General features: G+C 44.0%; 1 protein-coding gene across 1 annotated transcript in view; it reads left to right on the top strand.

Moving 5' to 3' along the window:
• The window catches only part of ECPAS (Ecm29 proteasome adaptor and scaffold), an 84,362-nt gene that overhangs the window by 49,021 nt on the left and 19,387 nt on the right, over positions 1-15,954 (top strand). Inside the window, exons 21-34 of the mRNA XM_065406150.1 lie at positions 78-243; positions 721-893; positions 1,868-1,969; positions 3,685-3,808; positions 4,903-5,048; positions 6,207-6,261; positions 6,896-7,010; positions 8,051-8,116; positions 8,416-8,533; positions 10,788-10,955; positions 12,101-12,180; positions 13,344-13,449; positions 14,535-14,582; positions 15,420-15,541. Of these exons, the coding sequence (XP_065262222.1) occupies positions 78-243; positions 721-893; positions 1,868-1,969; positions 3,685-3,808; positions 4,903-5,048; positions 6,207-6,261; positions 6,896-7,010; positions 8,051-8,116; positions 8,416-8,533; positions 10,788-10,955; positions 12,101-12,180; positions 13,344-13,449; positions 14,535-14,582; positions 15,420-15,541 (1,589 nt within the window). The remainder of the gene's footprint in view (positions 1-77; positions 244-720; positions 894-1,867; positions 1,970-3,684; positions 3,809-4,902; positions 5,049-6,206; positions 6,262-6,895; positions 7,011-8,050; positions 8,117-8,415; positions 8,534-10,787; positions 10,956-12,100; positions 12,181-13,343; positions 13,450-14,534; positions 14,583-15,419; positions 15,542-15,954) is intronic.

The following is a 15,954-nucleotide window of genomic DNA, read 5'->3' as shown; positions in this document are numbered from 1 at the left end:
ATCTTTTCATGTACGCTTTATGTAAAATGCATGATTGTGTCTATGTAGATTTCCTACCATGTTGGTATTGTCTGTAGAACCCGGAGATCCAACATGGATCCTTGTTGGCTTTGGGATTCACAGTAGGAAGGTACCTGGCCAAAAGGAAAACCAGAATGATGGAGATGCATGACATTGAAGAGCCAAATATTGTTGTCATGCCAGAAGAAGACCAGCTCATAAAGACCACAACAGAAACAATAGGTAACTTCACTCTTGGCTATTGTATTGCACCTTGTCATTGATGGTTCTTGACATGAGAATCTATGTAAGCATAGTTTCCAGTCACAGCTGGTTCAGAATATTTCTCAGGTTGGCTGCATGAACTGACAGTGGCCTTAATGCTGAGTAACACTTGTCTGATGGATTTGCCAGTCTTTAAGACTGTCTCCATCTCTGTTGTCTGATCAGGTGTAAACAATGCTCACTACTCCAATATTAATTAAGAAATAGACTCCCATGTGAGAGACGAGCAGGTGCACACAGGTGTACGTTTGTGGTATATTATTCTCACTTAAATTGGTTTTACTTTGTTACTCTGCCTTCACTCCTGATTCTCTCTGTTATACAGGAGAGCAAAACCTGGCCTCTTCTTTTTAAAAAAAAAAAATATATATATATATTATACTTCTGACTGCACTGTAGGGACAAAAACCAAGTCATCCTGTTGCTTCTCTGTAGGTTCCTTTTTGGACAGCACCTCTCCGCTCCTGGCAGTTGCTGCTTGTACAGCACTGGGGGAAATTGGCAGGAACGGCCCCTTGCCAATTCCCAACGAAGGCACCGGGTTTACAAAACTGCATCTTGTTGAAAGTTTACTGACCAGAATCCCTTCTGGCAAAGAAACAAATAAGGTAAGATTTTTTTTGGTTTGTTAATTTTGTTTCTGGCATATTTTCTCTCTGTGTTTGTTCTTGTTTGTTTCGGGTTAAAGTGAGGCTAACGCGATTACCTATCAAGTTAAGAGAGACATCACCCTTACAGTCTTGGTGATGACATTTTCAAAAAGTGCTCAGCCTTGGTTTAACTCTGCTCCCACTGAAGTCAATAGGAGTTTTACCCTTGGCTTCAGTGTAGGAGAGCTAGGCCAAAGGCTGTTAGAAAATTCCTTGAATGAATAATAGTTTTTGTGTTTTTTATCTTCTTGGGATGAAACTGAGGGTATGTCTTCACTACCCCCCAGATCGGCGGGCAGGGATCGATTCAGCGGTGGTCGATTTATCGCGTCTAGTCTAGACGCAATAAATTGACCCCCGAGCGCTCTCCCGTCGACTTCTGTACTCCAGCTCGGCAAGAGGCGCAGGCGGAGTTGACGGGGGAGCGGCAGCAATCGACTCACCGGGGTGAAGACACCATGGTAAATCGATCTAAGTACGTTGACTTCAGCTGCGTCATTCACGTAGCTGAAGTTGCGTAACTTAGATTGATTCCTCCCCCCGCTCCCCCCAGTGTAGAAAATGGGATATTGTGGCTGAAAATCAGGAAGAACTTCTCTAACAGTACTGTTTGAAAGGGACGTGGCTCTGGACTGGACCTCAAATAGAATGAGGGGAAACTCCACCACTTGGGTCATTTTCCAGTGATTTATTTTATCCAGCTAGTGCTGTGCTGTAGGGAAAAGTTATGCGTTGGCAGGAGGATGTACTGCATGACCTAGTAGGTTTTTCCCATCTCTGATTTCTAGGAATCTATGATAGCTTGTGATTAAACTCAGTGGGAAGGCGTGAAAGAGTAATAATAAAAGCTCTGGATTTCAAATTAGGAGGCATCTATGTTGAAAAAGTGCCTGCTGGGTTTATGAGTAAAATCTTGTGATTCTATTTTTAAGATGAAAGAACGAGCGATACAAACACTGGGTTACTTTCCAGTGGGAGATGGAGACTTTCCCCACCAGAAACTACTGTTGCAAGGACTAATGGATTCTGTGGAGGTAAGGCACTAACGTTCTCCCTTACACCACAATGAGCGTTTCAATTAGTATTGGCCTTCTGAATACTTTGGGCCACATTTACAAAGGGAAATGGGAGCTGCTCTTTGAAGTGACTCATTCCATTTTTCACATCTGTTGTTTCTGTTTGCAAGTAGGCTGGTAGAGGGTGAAGAGAAGTTTTGTGTATGTAAAACCTGTGGCCTCAGTTTTCTCTCCCAGTCCCATAAACACTTACATATTGTCAATGGGACTGCTTACGTCTGTAAAGTTAAGCACGGGTGTAAGTGCTTGCGTTAATGGGCCCTTTTAGAGGCCACTTCTGAAAATCTGGTCTTTTAAAATTACTAAAGATACACATTGAATGTCAAAATATCTTGTTCCTGTGACAAATTTTAAACAAAGGACAGAAATTGTATTGGAAAGACGTTGAGTGGTGTAGCTCAGCTGAATTAAGCATTTTAGAAAAAATCAGCAATATTTTTTTTTTTTGTTAATCCCGGAACTCTGCTCTATATTGGAAATGTATTTTGTTCCATTCTGCACAGTATTTCAGAGTTGCTAATTTACTGAATGAGATGCTGGAAGGGAGAATGAAAAACTTCTTGCACATTAGGGTAGTGTTCTGCATTTGCATGTTGGTTTTTCCCTTTCTCAGTTGATCATAATCACATTGAGCAGTTAGCAAATACAGAAGTGACTAGTGAATATCCAATATGCTGCCGTGGCCAAGCCCTGTAATATGACATGATTGTAAAAGCAACAAAAATGACAAGGTCATCCTGTTTGTATCTTCAAAGTGGGCCTTTCAAAATGCAGCGCTTCTCTTCCTAGAACTTTTCCAAGGACAGGAGAGCTTCCTGTATAAAATGTTTACTTGAGCACAAGGATTTATGTGAGCTTGCAGGAAACTAATTTGGAAAGACTATAAGCTAAGGGACTGATTCTGCCAAGAACTGAGAAGCTATTGCTCTAATTGAAGTCAATGGGAATGCTCAGCGGCTTTGAAAATTAAGCCTACGGGCTACATGTCGTAGTAAAAAAAATTATGTATATATAAATTAAATGAGTAGCAAAGTTCCGTGCCTGTTCTGCTCCTGATGCAGGTAAAAGGAATAGAGAGGAAGTGGTAGAGGGACACAGAACAAAGCTAAATCTTACTCGCGTGTCCCTGGTGAGTGGAAAAGAATTTCTTTCCATCTCTTGAAGTTAGAATGTGCGGCTCAGCTTTTCAGTGTGTCTGGATAGAACATTTAACAGCAGTTTGTTCCCTGAAGTGGTGGGTAGGGGAATCTTTTATTTTACTTCTGCCTAGTACAATAAAACCTCAATATTTCACACTAACGACTGGGATTGCTGAACAAAGTGAATAAACCTTTTGTTTTTCAGCCAAGGACACTGCATCACCTTTGTTCCCTGGTTTGGACAAACGCAGAACAGTTTTAATGACTTACAGTAACACTTTATAGCAGGCTGTCAAATATTCCATAAAGCATTTTGTAAAAGTAAAAGCCTGAGGTTTTCAAAGTTGCCGTGGGGGTTTGTGCACTGAATTGCCATCAATTTTAACGGGCGGCTGAGCATCCAAACTAGGGAGCTTTGAAAATCTCTGCAAAATGCTACTTGACTGCGGCGCTCTACTCAGTACTGGGGTGAGAATTGTTGGGGTTGGTCAGTAACAGGGTGATTGTTTAGCGAGGACCTCTTGTATTTTCCAGGCCAAGCAAATAGAACTTCAGTTCACCGTTGGTGAAGCCATTACCAGTGCTGCAATAGGAACCAGCTCAGTGGCTGCCCGTGATGCTTGGATGGTCACCGAGGAAGAGTATACTCCTCCTGCAGGTATGCATTGGTGATGTGGGAGATTTGGAGGTGGAATGAAGAACCTGAGGCCCCTGTCCTACATGGAGTTGAGCACTTCTGGGACACTGATTCTAGTTAGTGGGAGTTAGAGGCTCTTAGCAGTTCCCAGGTGGTGCTCAGTACCCTTCACCGGTCCGTTTGCCTGTTTTTTACTAGTTAGTGGCTTTTCCCCCCGTTTGACCGGCCTGAAAAATATCAAGAGACAATGAAAAGATTTTTGAAGTGTATGCTGTTTATATCAGCTTCTTACTAATATACAATTAACTGCTTTACGCTTTGATAATTTATTCTGCTCTCCCACGCTTGTTTCATATCTAATATGTATAAGTCCTTTAAAACAGTTAGAGCCAAATTTCCCAAAGCAGACTTTAAATCGGAATCTTCGGTTTTTCCTGCCGGAGGTTTTGTACACAAACGCTTGGATTGCTATGAACAAACTGCATTTGCGTGTGCATGGACCCTTGGATATCTACCCGATTTTTATGCACCCTAGTGCACATTTTGTTCGCTAATCGGATTTTTGGATATGGAAGAAAGTGAGCATGAAAAATGCTGCCTACAAAAACCATAGGTTCAATCTTAGGCCCCATTCCTGCAAACGCTCGCATACGTGCTTAATTTTATAGGTATGAGTAGTCCCATTGATCTCAATTGTGCCTAGTGTTAAGCACATGTATATGTGTTTGCAGAATCAGGTAGAAGCTAGGTTGAGTCCCTCTGGGGAATTTGGGTACTAATAAAACACGAACACATTCAGTCATAGTCTGCACCATTCCTATTAGTCCAAGGATTGTTGTGTGTTTTTACCGGATGTTCAGAATCTTGGCCAAGGATATTTTAAGACTGGGCCAAGAGGTGCCTATTTAGCAGTCCTTACTCATGCAAAACTCCCATTGTCTCCCGCAGGGCCTTTTAATGAGTAGGCAGTGCTGAAGGTGCAGGGTGAGGGCTTACACCATAATAAAGAGCTTGATAATAATAAATGAGTTGATTGAATGCGTTCAGTGACAATAAGCATGTGTGTGTTTCAGTGTCGATGTAATGTTCCTCATCTTTTTATTCCATCCAAACAGATGTGAAAGTGAACGACGTGGTCCCCTGGGTTTTGGACCTCATTTTGAATAAGCACATTGTCAGCCCTAACCCCCACGTCAGGCAGGCAGCCTGCATCTGGCTTTTGTCACTGGTGAAGAAGCTGAGCACACACAAAGAAATTAAGGTGACAACCTGCCTCTGTCTTGCTTTGCCGCCTTCCTTCTCTCCCCTCGCCGCTGTTGCCTCTTTCCTTCCTTATGTACTCGCTGAGATCTTCATGTGACACCTGCATGCCCTGTGTCGCTGGGATGATACTGCTCCTGGAGTCCTACAGCCTTAATAGGCCTCTTAACTTCCACTGACGTCATTGTGGGTTTGGTTTCCATAAGGGCTGCAGCATACTGCCCCAAAGACCTGTTCTCTTAGGCAAAGGGGGTTGGTGTCACTGGCATTTTAAAGGATTTCTCGTTGCAGAACATTAAATCTCTAAGAATAAATCAGTTTGGAAATTTCCAGACTACTTGGAACCACAGGTTCAAATCCCAGCAGGGTCAATTCTGCCCTCCAAAGGCAGATAAACTAATATTGCGTTTGGGATCTTTTGGACGAGACCTTAAAACTGAGGGCCTGTCCACTCTGTATGACCACTAAAGATCCCCTGGTCCTCTGCCTAAATACAGGAGTTTACCCCAGTGGTTTTGGCCAAAACTTCCTCTCCCCACCACTCTGATGCAATAGGCAATGATGAGCCAGTTGGCTGCCACCTTCCATCCCAAGGTGGCTGAATTTCAAGCAAGGTGCCTGTACATAGTTGTCAAAATGCTTTGGGATGAAAGATGCTACATAGGTTTAAACTATTACTAAATTTCAAACTGGCCCAGTTGCCCCACATCAGGTTATTTTTGCAGAGTTCTCATCTCCATAATGGGGCTTCAAGGAAGCAATACGATCTTCTGATTAGCACAGGGGCTAGGAGTTTGGGGTTCTCTTTCTGACTTACTCACTTTGTAGCCTTGGACAAGTTACTTGACACTCCCCCTCCTGCATCTCCCCCCCCCCCCCATCCTTTCTTTCCCCATCTGGAAAAAGGGAGTAACACTTATGTTACTTAGTAAATTGCTTTGAGGTTGGAGGGAAGATGTTCGATGAATGCAAAGTATTATTATCTCAGAACTTCAGATGGCCTATTTCTAACTTCTCAGGAAATGAGTGCAGTCCTTGTAATGTCTGTTTGAACTACAATTGTGACAGCAATGAAATAGTTGGAGTGTATCTGCTAGACAAAATTGAGAGGAGGCAAAAACACAGAATAAAAAATACATGTTCTTCTTTCATCTTTCAGTCTCATCTCAAGGAGATTCAAAGTGCATTTGTTTCAGTTCTGTCTGATAATGATGGTAAGTAGTACCGTATCTGTGTGCTTTGTCTTTGAACAAACAGTTTCTTAACAGAGGGGAGAGAATCTTTTTGCTATTCAGTGCAGTTACATAAAACCATCTAAACCTTTATTGTTCAGCACTGAAAGATGTTTGTAGAAATATTAATTTTCACTGGAAAATGGACATGTTTGCATGCTGTTGTTGGCAGAAATGTCAAATGAAACATTTCTCTCCCCCTTAACCTAGTTGCGTCAAAATTTCCATGGGAAGGCATGCTTTCCCCATCTCCTGGGACTATAGTAGAGTGGAGACCAATGGGGCTCCCCTGTTTGGTTTGTGTACCAGGGCTCCAATCCTGCAATTGGATCCACATGGGCAAGACTTTTGGCTGTGCTCCATTTAAATCAGCAGGGGTCCACCTGCATAGATCCAGTTGAAGAAATGGTGCCTAGGGGTCTAATCTAAAGCCCACGGAAATCAGTTGGAATCTTTCTATTGATTTTGCTGGGTTTTGGATTAGGCCCCAGCACCTTTGAGGTATTTAACCATGTCATAGATCCCATTCTTTAGCTCCTATTTTAATTGTCTCTCTTCATTGGTATTTTTCTTACTACTTACACACTTGGCTTTTATGGTATGAAATCTGTTGCAGAACTTAGCCAAGACGTTGCTTCCAAAGGCCTTGGGCTAGTGTATGAACTAGGTAGTGAACAAGATCAACAGGAGCTGGTCACCACGCTTGTTGATACACTTATGACTGGGAAAAGGTACGGTGAGCACAGAACTTCCAGTGTGTGTGTGTGTGTGTGTGTGTGTGACAGGTCTGTGGAGAGAGGTTCCTTAGGATCAGAATGGTGGAAATCAACTTTCACCTACTCCCCACATGTCTGACAGTGTGTGATAACTAAGTACAATGAACTGTAGCCTATTGAGCTGTGCTGAATGGTTGAAAAGTTAAAAAGGTGTTTTGGGGTTTGCCTTGTGGGTCAAATGTATCTTGTGCTGATCAAGTTTTAACGAAGAACTATTTCTTTTTTGTGCAAAAGAGTCCAATGTCCTTTCTGCTTTGGATTATTTACAGTCCCAGCAGCTTTCTGCAGGGGAGTACCATTGCTTGCCTGTTGCTAGGAATAACGGCTGGAAATTAAATTTTGCTGTTATATTTCTAATATTTTTCATAGTTAAAAAATGTTTGATTATAGCTAAAATGGCCACATAGCAAGTATTGATGGTTCTGCGGTAGAGTGGATAGCTCTCCTGCTGAGAGGAGGAAGCTGTTAGGTTAGACAAAGGCTAGAAAAACTCCCACAGAAATCAATAGGAGTGTTGCCACTAACTTCAGAGGACCATAAACGGAGGGTGGGGCAATATAGGGAAAATTCCAGTGGTAGCTGGGACTAAGAGGCAGATGGAAATAGTATTTTGCTCTTTGGAACGGGATAGAGACCTTGTCTAAATATGTGTTTGGATCCTTGCCCCAGTGATTGGGAACAGATACAGGTAGAAGTAAAAAGCAGCTGTTTATATACGCTGCATCTTTTAATTTAGAATTGAACAGTAAGATCCTGACCTTTCAAAGACTTAAACACGTAGGTAATGCTCCGCCTCGCTGGAGTCAGCGGGACGCCTCGCAGTGTGTGAGGTTAAGCATGCACATAAGTCGACAGGATCGGGTCGCAACTAACAAGGATTTACCAGGCAAATACAGTGAAACAAATTCATAGGTATTCGAATGTACAGCGTGTGAATGATAGCCTGTTCCCGGACAGTCACGGAAAAGCTAATGCTGGGCCTGTTTTATCACCAGGGTCAAACATGAAGTGACTGGAGAGACAGTGGTGTTCCAGGGAGCCCTTGGCAAAACCCCAGATGGGTAGGTTTAGTGATGACTTTCCATGAGACAGGTGCAATTCTGCATCAAACTGCTGTTCTAGAGCTACATACTCTTCTTGTAAATCCTTCCTCGGTTTTTACTTGTCTAGAATTTTGATTGCGTTACTCTTGTTACCTCTCTAATAGTTACTATAGCTCTTTCTCTGTAGTACTGATTGGACACATGTTTATATCTTAGCTGAATTACTTACTGAATTCTTGACTCTGTGGAGTTATAGGTATGATGGCTCTGTCTGAGACTGAAAAGTGACGCTAATTTTTCCTTCTTGCCTTCCCAAGTCAGGGTCTCTCTACCTACAAGGAGCTTTGTTCACTGGCTAGTGACCTCAGCCAACCAGACCTGGTGTACAAATTCATGAATCTGGCCAACCACCATGCCATGTGGAACTCGCGCAAGGTAACTTGATACAACAATGCAGATACCTATGTGAGCTGTAAAAAAAAACAACAAAAAAAACCCACCACCCAGTAATTGCATCATTCCTCTTATAACAATTGGGGTGCAATTTCTGGCCATAGATACTGTGTTCTAGTGTGAATCTACCAGCATATGAAATGGTGAATTACAGATTTCTTCAATTATTCCAACAAATCATTAATACTATTTGGATTGCTTGAATCCACACTCCACATTCCACTCTGTAATTAATTATAGTTAACATTATTATTGATTATTTGTACTGTGGTAACAAATAGGGGCTAAGGGCCCAGTGTGGTAGCTGCTGTACAAATATTTTTAAAAAGAGCTTAAATCCTAAATTTAAGGCAAAAAACAGGTGGCTTTGACAAAAAGGATGGTGGAGCACAAGGTAGCAGTGAGACGATTGTGATAAGCAGTGGTCACAGCACACCAGCTGTTTTAATCACTGTCCTTGAAATAATGCTCTTAATTTTATTTACCAAAAGATCAACTACTCACATTCTTTAGCCATTATACCCTTTATCAAAGCCACAATGTGACTTGTCATGCTTCCTGAAGTTAAATAACCATCATTCCTATTCATTCTAACTCATTTTTAAAAAAGTTTTTGTTTACTTTAACTTTTTTTAATTAAGATTTGATTAATGTGACATCCTTTTTCATTAGCCCATTTGAAATACAAAATAAGTTGTTTTAACAACCGAGCAGGCAGTGCTGCTGTGTGCTTCAAATAACCTGTCCGCTCTGCACAAGTTCATCACGTGCCCCCTTGCTGGGATTTGGCTTTATTGGAAACTCCACTTTAAGCAGAACATAAGCCTCTGCCTAAGCTTTCTTCCAAAGCTTGACTATTCAGTGTTTCCTGCAGGACTTCCCTATCTCTGCCCTTCGATTCCTATAACCAGAGGTTCACACCTTTCTCTTATAGCCTGGTGGAGTTAACAAGCTGCACCTGCTGTAATGAGTCAGCAGAATTTACACAGCAACTCCATCCTCTGTGGGGTCATAGATTCTGCCCCCCTGTTACAGTAGCCTTATGGTTTGTCACTGATCTGAGATCGCTGCCACAGCAGGGGAAATGAAGAGGGAGCTTCTTTGTATTTACTTGCCATGCTTTTTAAAAATTTGTGACGCAATATTCTACCTGAAGCAAAATGGCAGCTGTGATACAATACTGACTGTAGCAGTGCAAACAGTCGTCACTATGGGGCTAGACTCTGAACCTCTGACTTCCACGGCTGAGAAGTTATTTTGCTCAGTTACACTGATGTTAATGGGACTACTTGGTTGAATAGCTACACATCAGCATGAGGGTTGACAGTCCCCCTTTCTGACTACAGAAGGGCTGATGAAGTAGTGCCATTTGAGTTCTTCTAAACAGGGCCGGCTCCAGCATTTCTGCTGCCTCAAGCCAAAAAAAAAAAAAAAAAAAAAAAGTCGCGATCGGCGGTGGCAGTTCAGCGGCAGGTCCTTCGCTCCTAGAGGGAGTGAGGGACCTGCCGCCCCCGAATTGCCGCAGGTGCCGCCCCTCTCCCTTGGCCGCCCCAAGCACCTGCTCGTTAAACTGGTGCCTGGAGCCGGCCCTGCCTCTAAACCGTGATGAATACAAAGCAGTAATCCCAAGCATTTTAAAGAAATGCAGAGAAGTGCGCGCTCCCTCTCTCTCTCTCTCCTTTTAACCTTAGATTTTTATTTGTTTTAAAAAGTCCTTTTATAAATGCAACATAGTTTGTGTGCAGGGAAAACTCCTAGTTGGCTGATTCCTTTTGGGAACACATTTTCTTTGGAAAATCTGCTGCTTATTGTAATGCTCACTGCTGCACAGATTTATACCCCCCTCACTCACCATCTCTAGATAGGAGGGCTGAGGAGATGCCTCAAAATGAAAAGGAGTGAGGGAGAGAGAATATGTGATACCTTATTAAGTTATCCTCCCTTAACTGCAAATTCGCTGCATTACCTGTTGGGAGGCTGATTGTGTGACTCAAAGCTGTGGGATTGGTCCTTAAGGTCAATATTTGGCTTCACTTTAATACTAACCAGATGACATAGGGAATGTAACTAAGCGATGACAAATCAGGGGTGTGACAGGGATCTGATCCTACATTGCTTACCTCTGTGGAAGCTTTGCCATTGACGTCAGTGGGCCCAGGATTGGGCCCTAAACGAGTAAAATAGATGCACTTGTCTGCTGAAGCGAATCAAATACATCCATTCTTCCTCATTTTAGGGAGCAGCGTTTGGTTTCAACGTGATCGCTACAAAGGCTGGAGAGCAACTGGCTCCGTTTTTGCCCCAGCTGGTTCCCCGTCTCTATCGTTACCAGTTTGACCCCAACATGGGCATTCGACAGGCTATGACCAGCATTTGGAACGCGCTTGTCACCGACAAATCTGCAGTGAGTGAGCATGAGTTCTCATGTCCCATTTGGGTCTGTAGGGTGTTGGAGTGAAAAGCCACATGCTTGAGCATCTCAACAGGATTCTCGGCAAGAAATAGCCGAGGAGCGTCTTGTGAAAGGCATTGATGATCTGTGCTGTATGAGAAGGAGGAAACCTCTTACTATGTAGAATAGGTTCTAACATAGCCAAGTAGAACAGGGGATGTGGAATTTATTGGGAGAAATAGAAGATGCACAGATGTCTCCACACTGCCTGTTATGCATGGAAGGATCTTCCTGAGCTCATCTGCAAGGGTCACGTTCAAGTTCTGCTTCCCCATAAAGTAGGGGTTGCAGCACTTCCTGCTTTTTTTATGAGAAGCCCCTAGGGGCCCCTGCTGCTTTGTGAGGGTACAGTTCACCCGTCAGTGGCTGAAGAGGGCTCTGGGGTTGTGGCAGCCAAAGATCAGCTGATCAGCTTCCCTGAAGTGGCGAGGAGGTTGCTCGTTGGAAGAAGCAGATGCTGACTCAGTGGAAGAAGCTGTCCCCAAGTTACAGGAGGTAGGAGAGTTCAGTGGTAGCCCCTCTCTTCCCTGGGCTCCTGAAACTCTGGAATGGATTAGTGAGTTTTCTTCTTAGCAGCCCCAGTCCTACCTCTCCCCATAAAAAACTGCATCAGTAGATTCGGAGGCTCTCAGGCCTGTGGAAATATCCTGCTTCTGCTCTTTCTAGAGACCTATTTGCTTCTGCTTCCAAACCTCTCCATAACAAAAGAGCTGGAGGGCTCTAGCTTTCCTTTCTCCACATGGCTAATGTGGCTCCCCGCAGCCTTGGGCTCTGAACCAGCCTCTTCCAAACTGGAGCAAGAGAGCCAGTCCAAGCAGAACAGGCTCATGCAAGGTCAGCTCTGACCTTTCACAGTCGATCAGGATTTGCTGTACTTTGGCTGGTAACTCTGGGGACGTTGTGTCTCGTCCACAAAGACCTTCCTTAGAAAGGTGGAAAATCTTGGCAGGTACTAGCTAAAGACCAGGACTTTTGCTTGCTACGGTCCCAGTCGTGCAGTCAGACCCGTGTATGTGGATCCAGTTGCAAGGCCAGAGCCTTGATGGGAAGCTGCAGGCTGCTCCTGGTCTATGATTTTTTGTCTTTTCTTCCACCAGATTGATAAATACATGAAGGAGATTCTGGATGATCTGCTCAACAACCTGACCAGCAACATGTGGAGGATCAGAGAATCCAGGTATAGTTGAACAGTGACAACACATCATTAGAAATTCTAGTGGATTTAGAAAGGAAAAGGGCCGAGGGGTGGGGCGGGGTGTGTGGGCAGAATGGAACCCACCACCAGAATAGAGTCGTGCTGAAGTAGGATATACCGCAACTCCTTGTGTTTCAGTGTTGGATCCCATTCAGCCCTGCTGTGATACTGGGCTAAAGGCTCTGAAGAAAAGGGTCTTCTGATTGCAACGTTCTTGGGGGGGTCCCAGAGCCTGAAAAGTTTTAGGGAATGTCTACACTGCAAACTAAAACCAGTGCGGCTCAGAACCGGGCTTGTGCTGCAGGGCTCAAAACAGCCATGTAGATGCTCGGGCTGGAGCCCAGGCTCTGAAACCTGCCGAGCGGGGCGGGACTCAGCGCCCAGGCTCCAGCCCAAGCAGAAATGTCTGCACTGCTTTTTTTTAGCTCCGTAGCATTGGCCTGGGCTCTGAGACCCGCTCTGTGTGTGGTGTGTGTGTGTGGTTGGGGTTTTGAAGTGTGGACGTATCCTGTGTCATGGTCTGAGTCTATGGACAGTCCATTTATCAGTGTGTAGTATAAGGACTTGGTGATAGGAGGGTGCAGTTAGATACAGCTCTGATAATGAGTTGCTGTTAGTTACACATTTTTTGATATAGCTCATCAGCAAACCAGCATAAACATCTAATCTGTGCTCCAAACCTGATCCATCGAATGTCTCCGTTCCACCTCCCTACCCGGAGTTAGATGGATTCATTAGAATATCATGCACTGGAAAGCAGCGGTGAATCAGGGCTGGGAAATATAATGAAGGTATCTGTTGAAGGAGATGGGGCTTCATGAGCTATTGCTTTATTCTGGAGACAGGGAGCCTGATTCTCATCTACACAAAGTCACTTTGCATCTCTCTGGCAGTGTAAAGGGGCTTTTTAGTGGGTGTGTATTACGTTTTCATTGACTCTCAGGCCCCTTTACACTGCCAAAATGATGCAAAGTGGCTTTAATGTAAATGAGAGTCAAGCCCAGAGGGCTTTCCTGCCAAGGATGGCCTGCCTTTGGAAGTAAGTTTAGGTGACAGTAATGTGTGGTGGGGTTTTTGGGTTGTTTTGGTTTTTAGCATTTTATTTCTGTATTGTATCCCTGTCTGAAACAAAACCGTGTTTGCAGCTGTCTAGCACTGAATGACTTATTAAGAGGCCGACCACTGGATGACATTATTGATAAACTTCCAGAAATCTGGGAAACCCTGTTCCGAGTGCAAGATGATATTAAGGTAATACAGCTTCCTGTTACATTGTCAGCTCTTACAAAAAGTATAATTATCAAATCTGGAGGGAATATCTCATCTGCTGCAAGTTTAGAAAAGTATCTCTGTGAAGAATCAGTTATTAGCTAGGGTCTGGTCCTGAGAACATCTCCAGCTCCCGCTGAAGGTGCTCACCACTGTTCAGGTCCCAGTGAGTAAAATGCTTGGGAAATTCTTCATATGGGTTCCTCATAATGTTGTGATTCCTTCTGAGACCTTCTCCACTAGGCTTATCCAGAGCATCTTGTGCAGTTCTGGGAGAGCAAGTAGGTTTGAGGGGGCGTATACAGCACACACTGTTTTCTATTCTGCTCAATCTTACAAAGTGCTGAGCAGTCTGGCCCTGACCCAGCACAACACTTAAGTGAATGCTTAACTTCAAGCGCATGAGTAGTCCAACTGGGCTCGCTCACGTGTTAAAGTGAAGCACACGCTTAAGTGTTCTGCAGGCCAGAGTGTTCAGCATCCTACAGGATCAAGCCTTATGTTTCCTAACATCCAGCCCTGCCTGTTCAAGCAGGGCTAAAGCTTCTTTGCATCTGAAATTGGGCTGTGATCGGAGGGGCAGAGGTTAGGCCTTGTTGCTTTCACAAACTCAGCTGGAATTGCATCATTTTCGCTGTGTGTAGTGAAAGGCAAAATAAAACCAGTCCTAAATATGACGTTGGTAAAAACAGTATAACCGAATTCTTCAGCAATGCTTCTGAGTAGAGAATAAAGCATACAGGAGAGATTTTATGCTTCCTTTTGGAAAAGGACAGATCCTCCAACATTAGTGGCATGGAAGAACAAAGCATGGGAACTCCTTTAAATGGAAAAATGACAGCTAGTCGTAAATCAGGATCAAATTGGTTTCATAGCACACGGTTCCCATTTTTTGGAATCTGAACAAAATAAATACACACATAGTGATAAGAGGTTGACCATACACAAACAGCTCACAGATTATGAATCAGATTTGTCAATACTTGTCTGGAAAGTCCAGGTAGGTCAGTAATGATAAAACAAAAAGTTTAAATAAAATATTAATGGAATTTTAACTTCTTCTGTAGGAGTCTGTACGAAAAGCAGCAGAACTAGCCCTGAAAACGTTAAGTAAGGTAAAATTGAACTTCTTCATTGCAGACTGTGTATGTGGAGGGTGTATTATATGTGGTGATGTATAATAGTTAATTTCCACCTGTCCAAGAATGACCTTTGATTACAAATTACTCTCATGTAAACTACCCTGGTACTAAGGTGCAGTGCTACGTTATAGCCCAGTGGAGATAAATATAAGTGTGATCCTGCATCCTGTACACACTGATAACCCCTGTTGAAATCAATGTGACATGTTGGAGGAAAACATCTGAAATCTGCTTCCCTGTGTGCCCTTCTTTTTCTAGAGGGTTAAAGAGCGGTGTTATGTACAGTATACAGCGCGTGCACATGTGGATAGAAATGGAGCTGACGAGACAGGGTTTAGCTGCCCTTCCTGGGGTTTGAGACTCTCCTAATTTGGGACCTGCTGTTGCAGCCATTGACCATTTGGGCCAATCTGGCTGAAATAACCTGCACAGCAGCTGTTTCCATTACTAGATCCAATTGTTGAGGGCCAGGGCGATGCCATGCCTGGGTTTGGAAGGCAGCACGGTTCCTGTCTCCACGCCCCCGTTCAGGAGCGAATATCGATATAGCACTGAGCTGGAATTTGGCTGAGCGTTTAATCCCCCATACAAAAATAATGGTGCTCTAACGGGCAAACCCAGACCTGACATGACCAGGCACAACTGCGTTGACTTCCGTGGGCTGCACCCACGTACACGAAGTCTGAATGTGACCCAGTCTCTTGGCTCTGGTTCCTCCGTAACTTTTCCCATGGCACGCGGGAAGGCGCTGGGTTAAATCTGAGGAAAGATTTAGCCGTGTGTGACGTCTCCTCTCCTATTTATCCTTAGGTGTGTGTGAAAATGTGCGACCCCGCCAAAGGCGCAGCGGGACAGAGAACTATAGCGGTGTTGCTGCCCTGCCTGCTGGACAAAGGAATGATGAGCACAGTGACTGAAGTTCGGGCTCTGAGGTTTGTTTTACAGTCTGTACGTTCCCTTGGGATTGGGCATGTGTTTGTTCCAAGAGGATTTGGTTTATTCACCTGAGCTGCAGCGTGTCTGTTAATCACTTGCCGTTTTAATCCGCTCTCCCCATCCCCAGAAAAAACAGCCCTCTCGCCTCCCCCTGCTTTCGTCCAATTAAAACAGCAGCTCAGAGAATTCTAGTGGTTTCCTAGAGTGCGATTTCTTTAACTAAACAGGGCTGGTGCAATAGTGTAAGGGCACGTCTTCACTACTCGCCGGATCGGCAGGTAGCGATCGATCTATCAGGGATCAATTTATCGCGTCTAGTGTAGACGCGATAAAATTGATCCCCGATCACTCTGCCATTGACTCCGGAACGCCACCGCAGAGAGAGGTGGAAGCGGAGTCGACGGGGGAG

Source organism: Emys orbicularis, chromosome 6 (genome assembly GCF_028017835.1).
Source record: "Emys orbicularis isolate rEmyOrb1 chromosome 6, rEmyOrb1.hap1, whole genome shotgun sequence".
Taxonomy (NCBI): domain Eukaryota; kingdom Metazoa; phylum Chordata; order Testudines; family Emydidae; genus Emys; species Emys orbicularis.
Note: the sequence above shows the minus strand (reverse complement) of the source record. Positions and strands in the feature narration are given on the sequence as shown.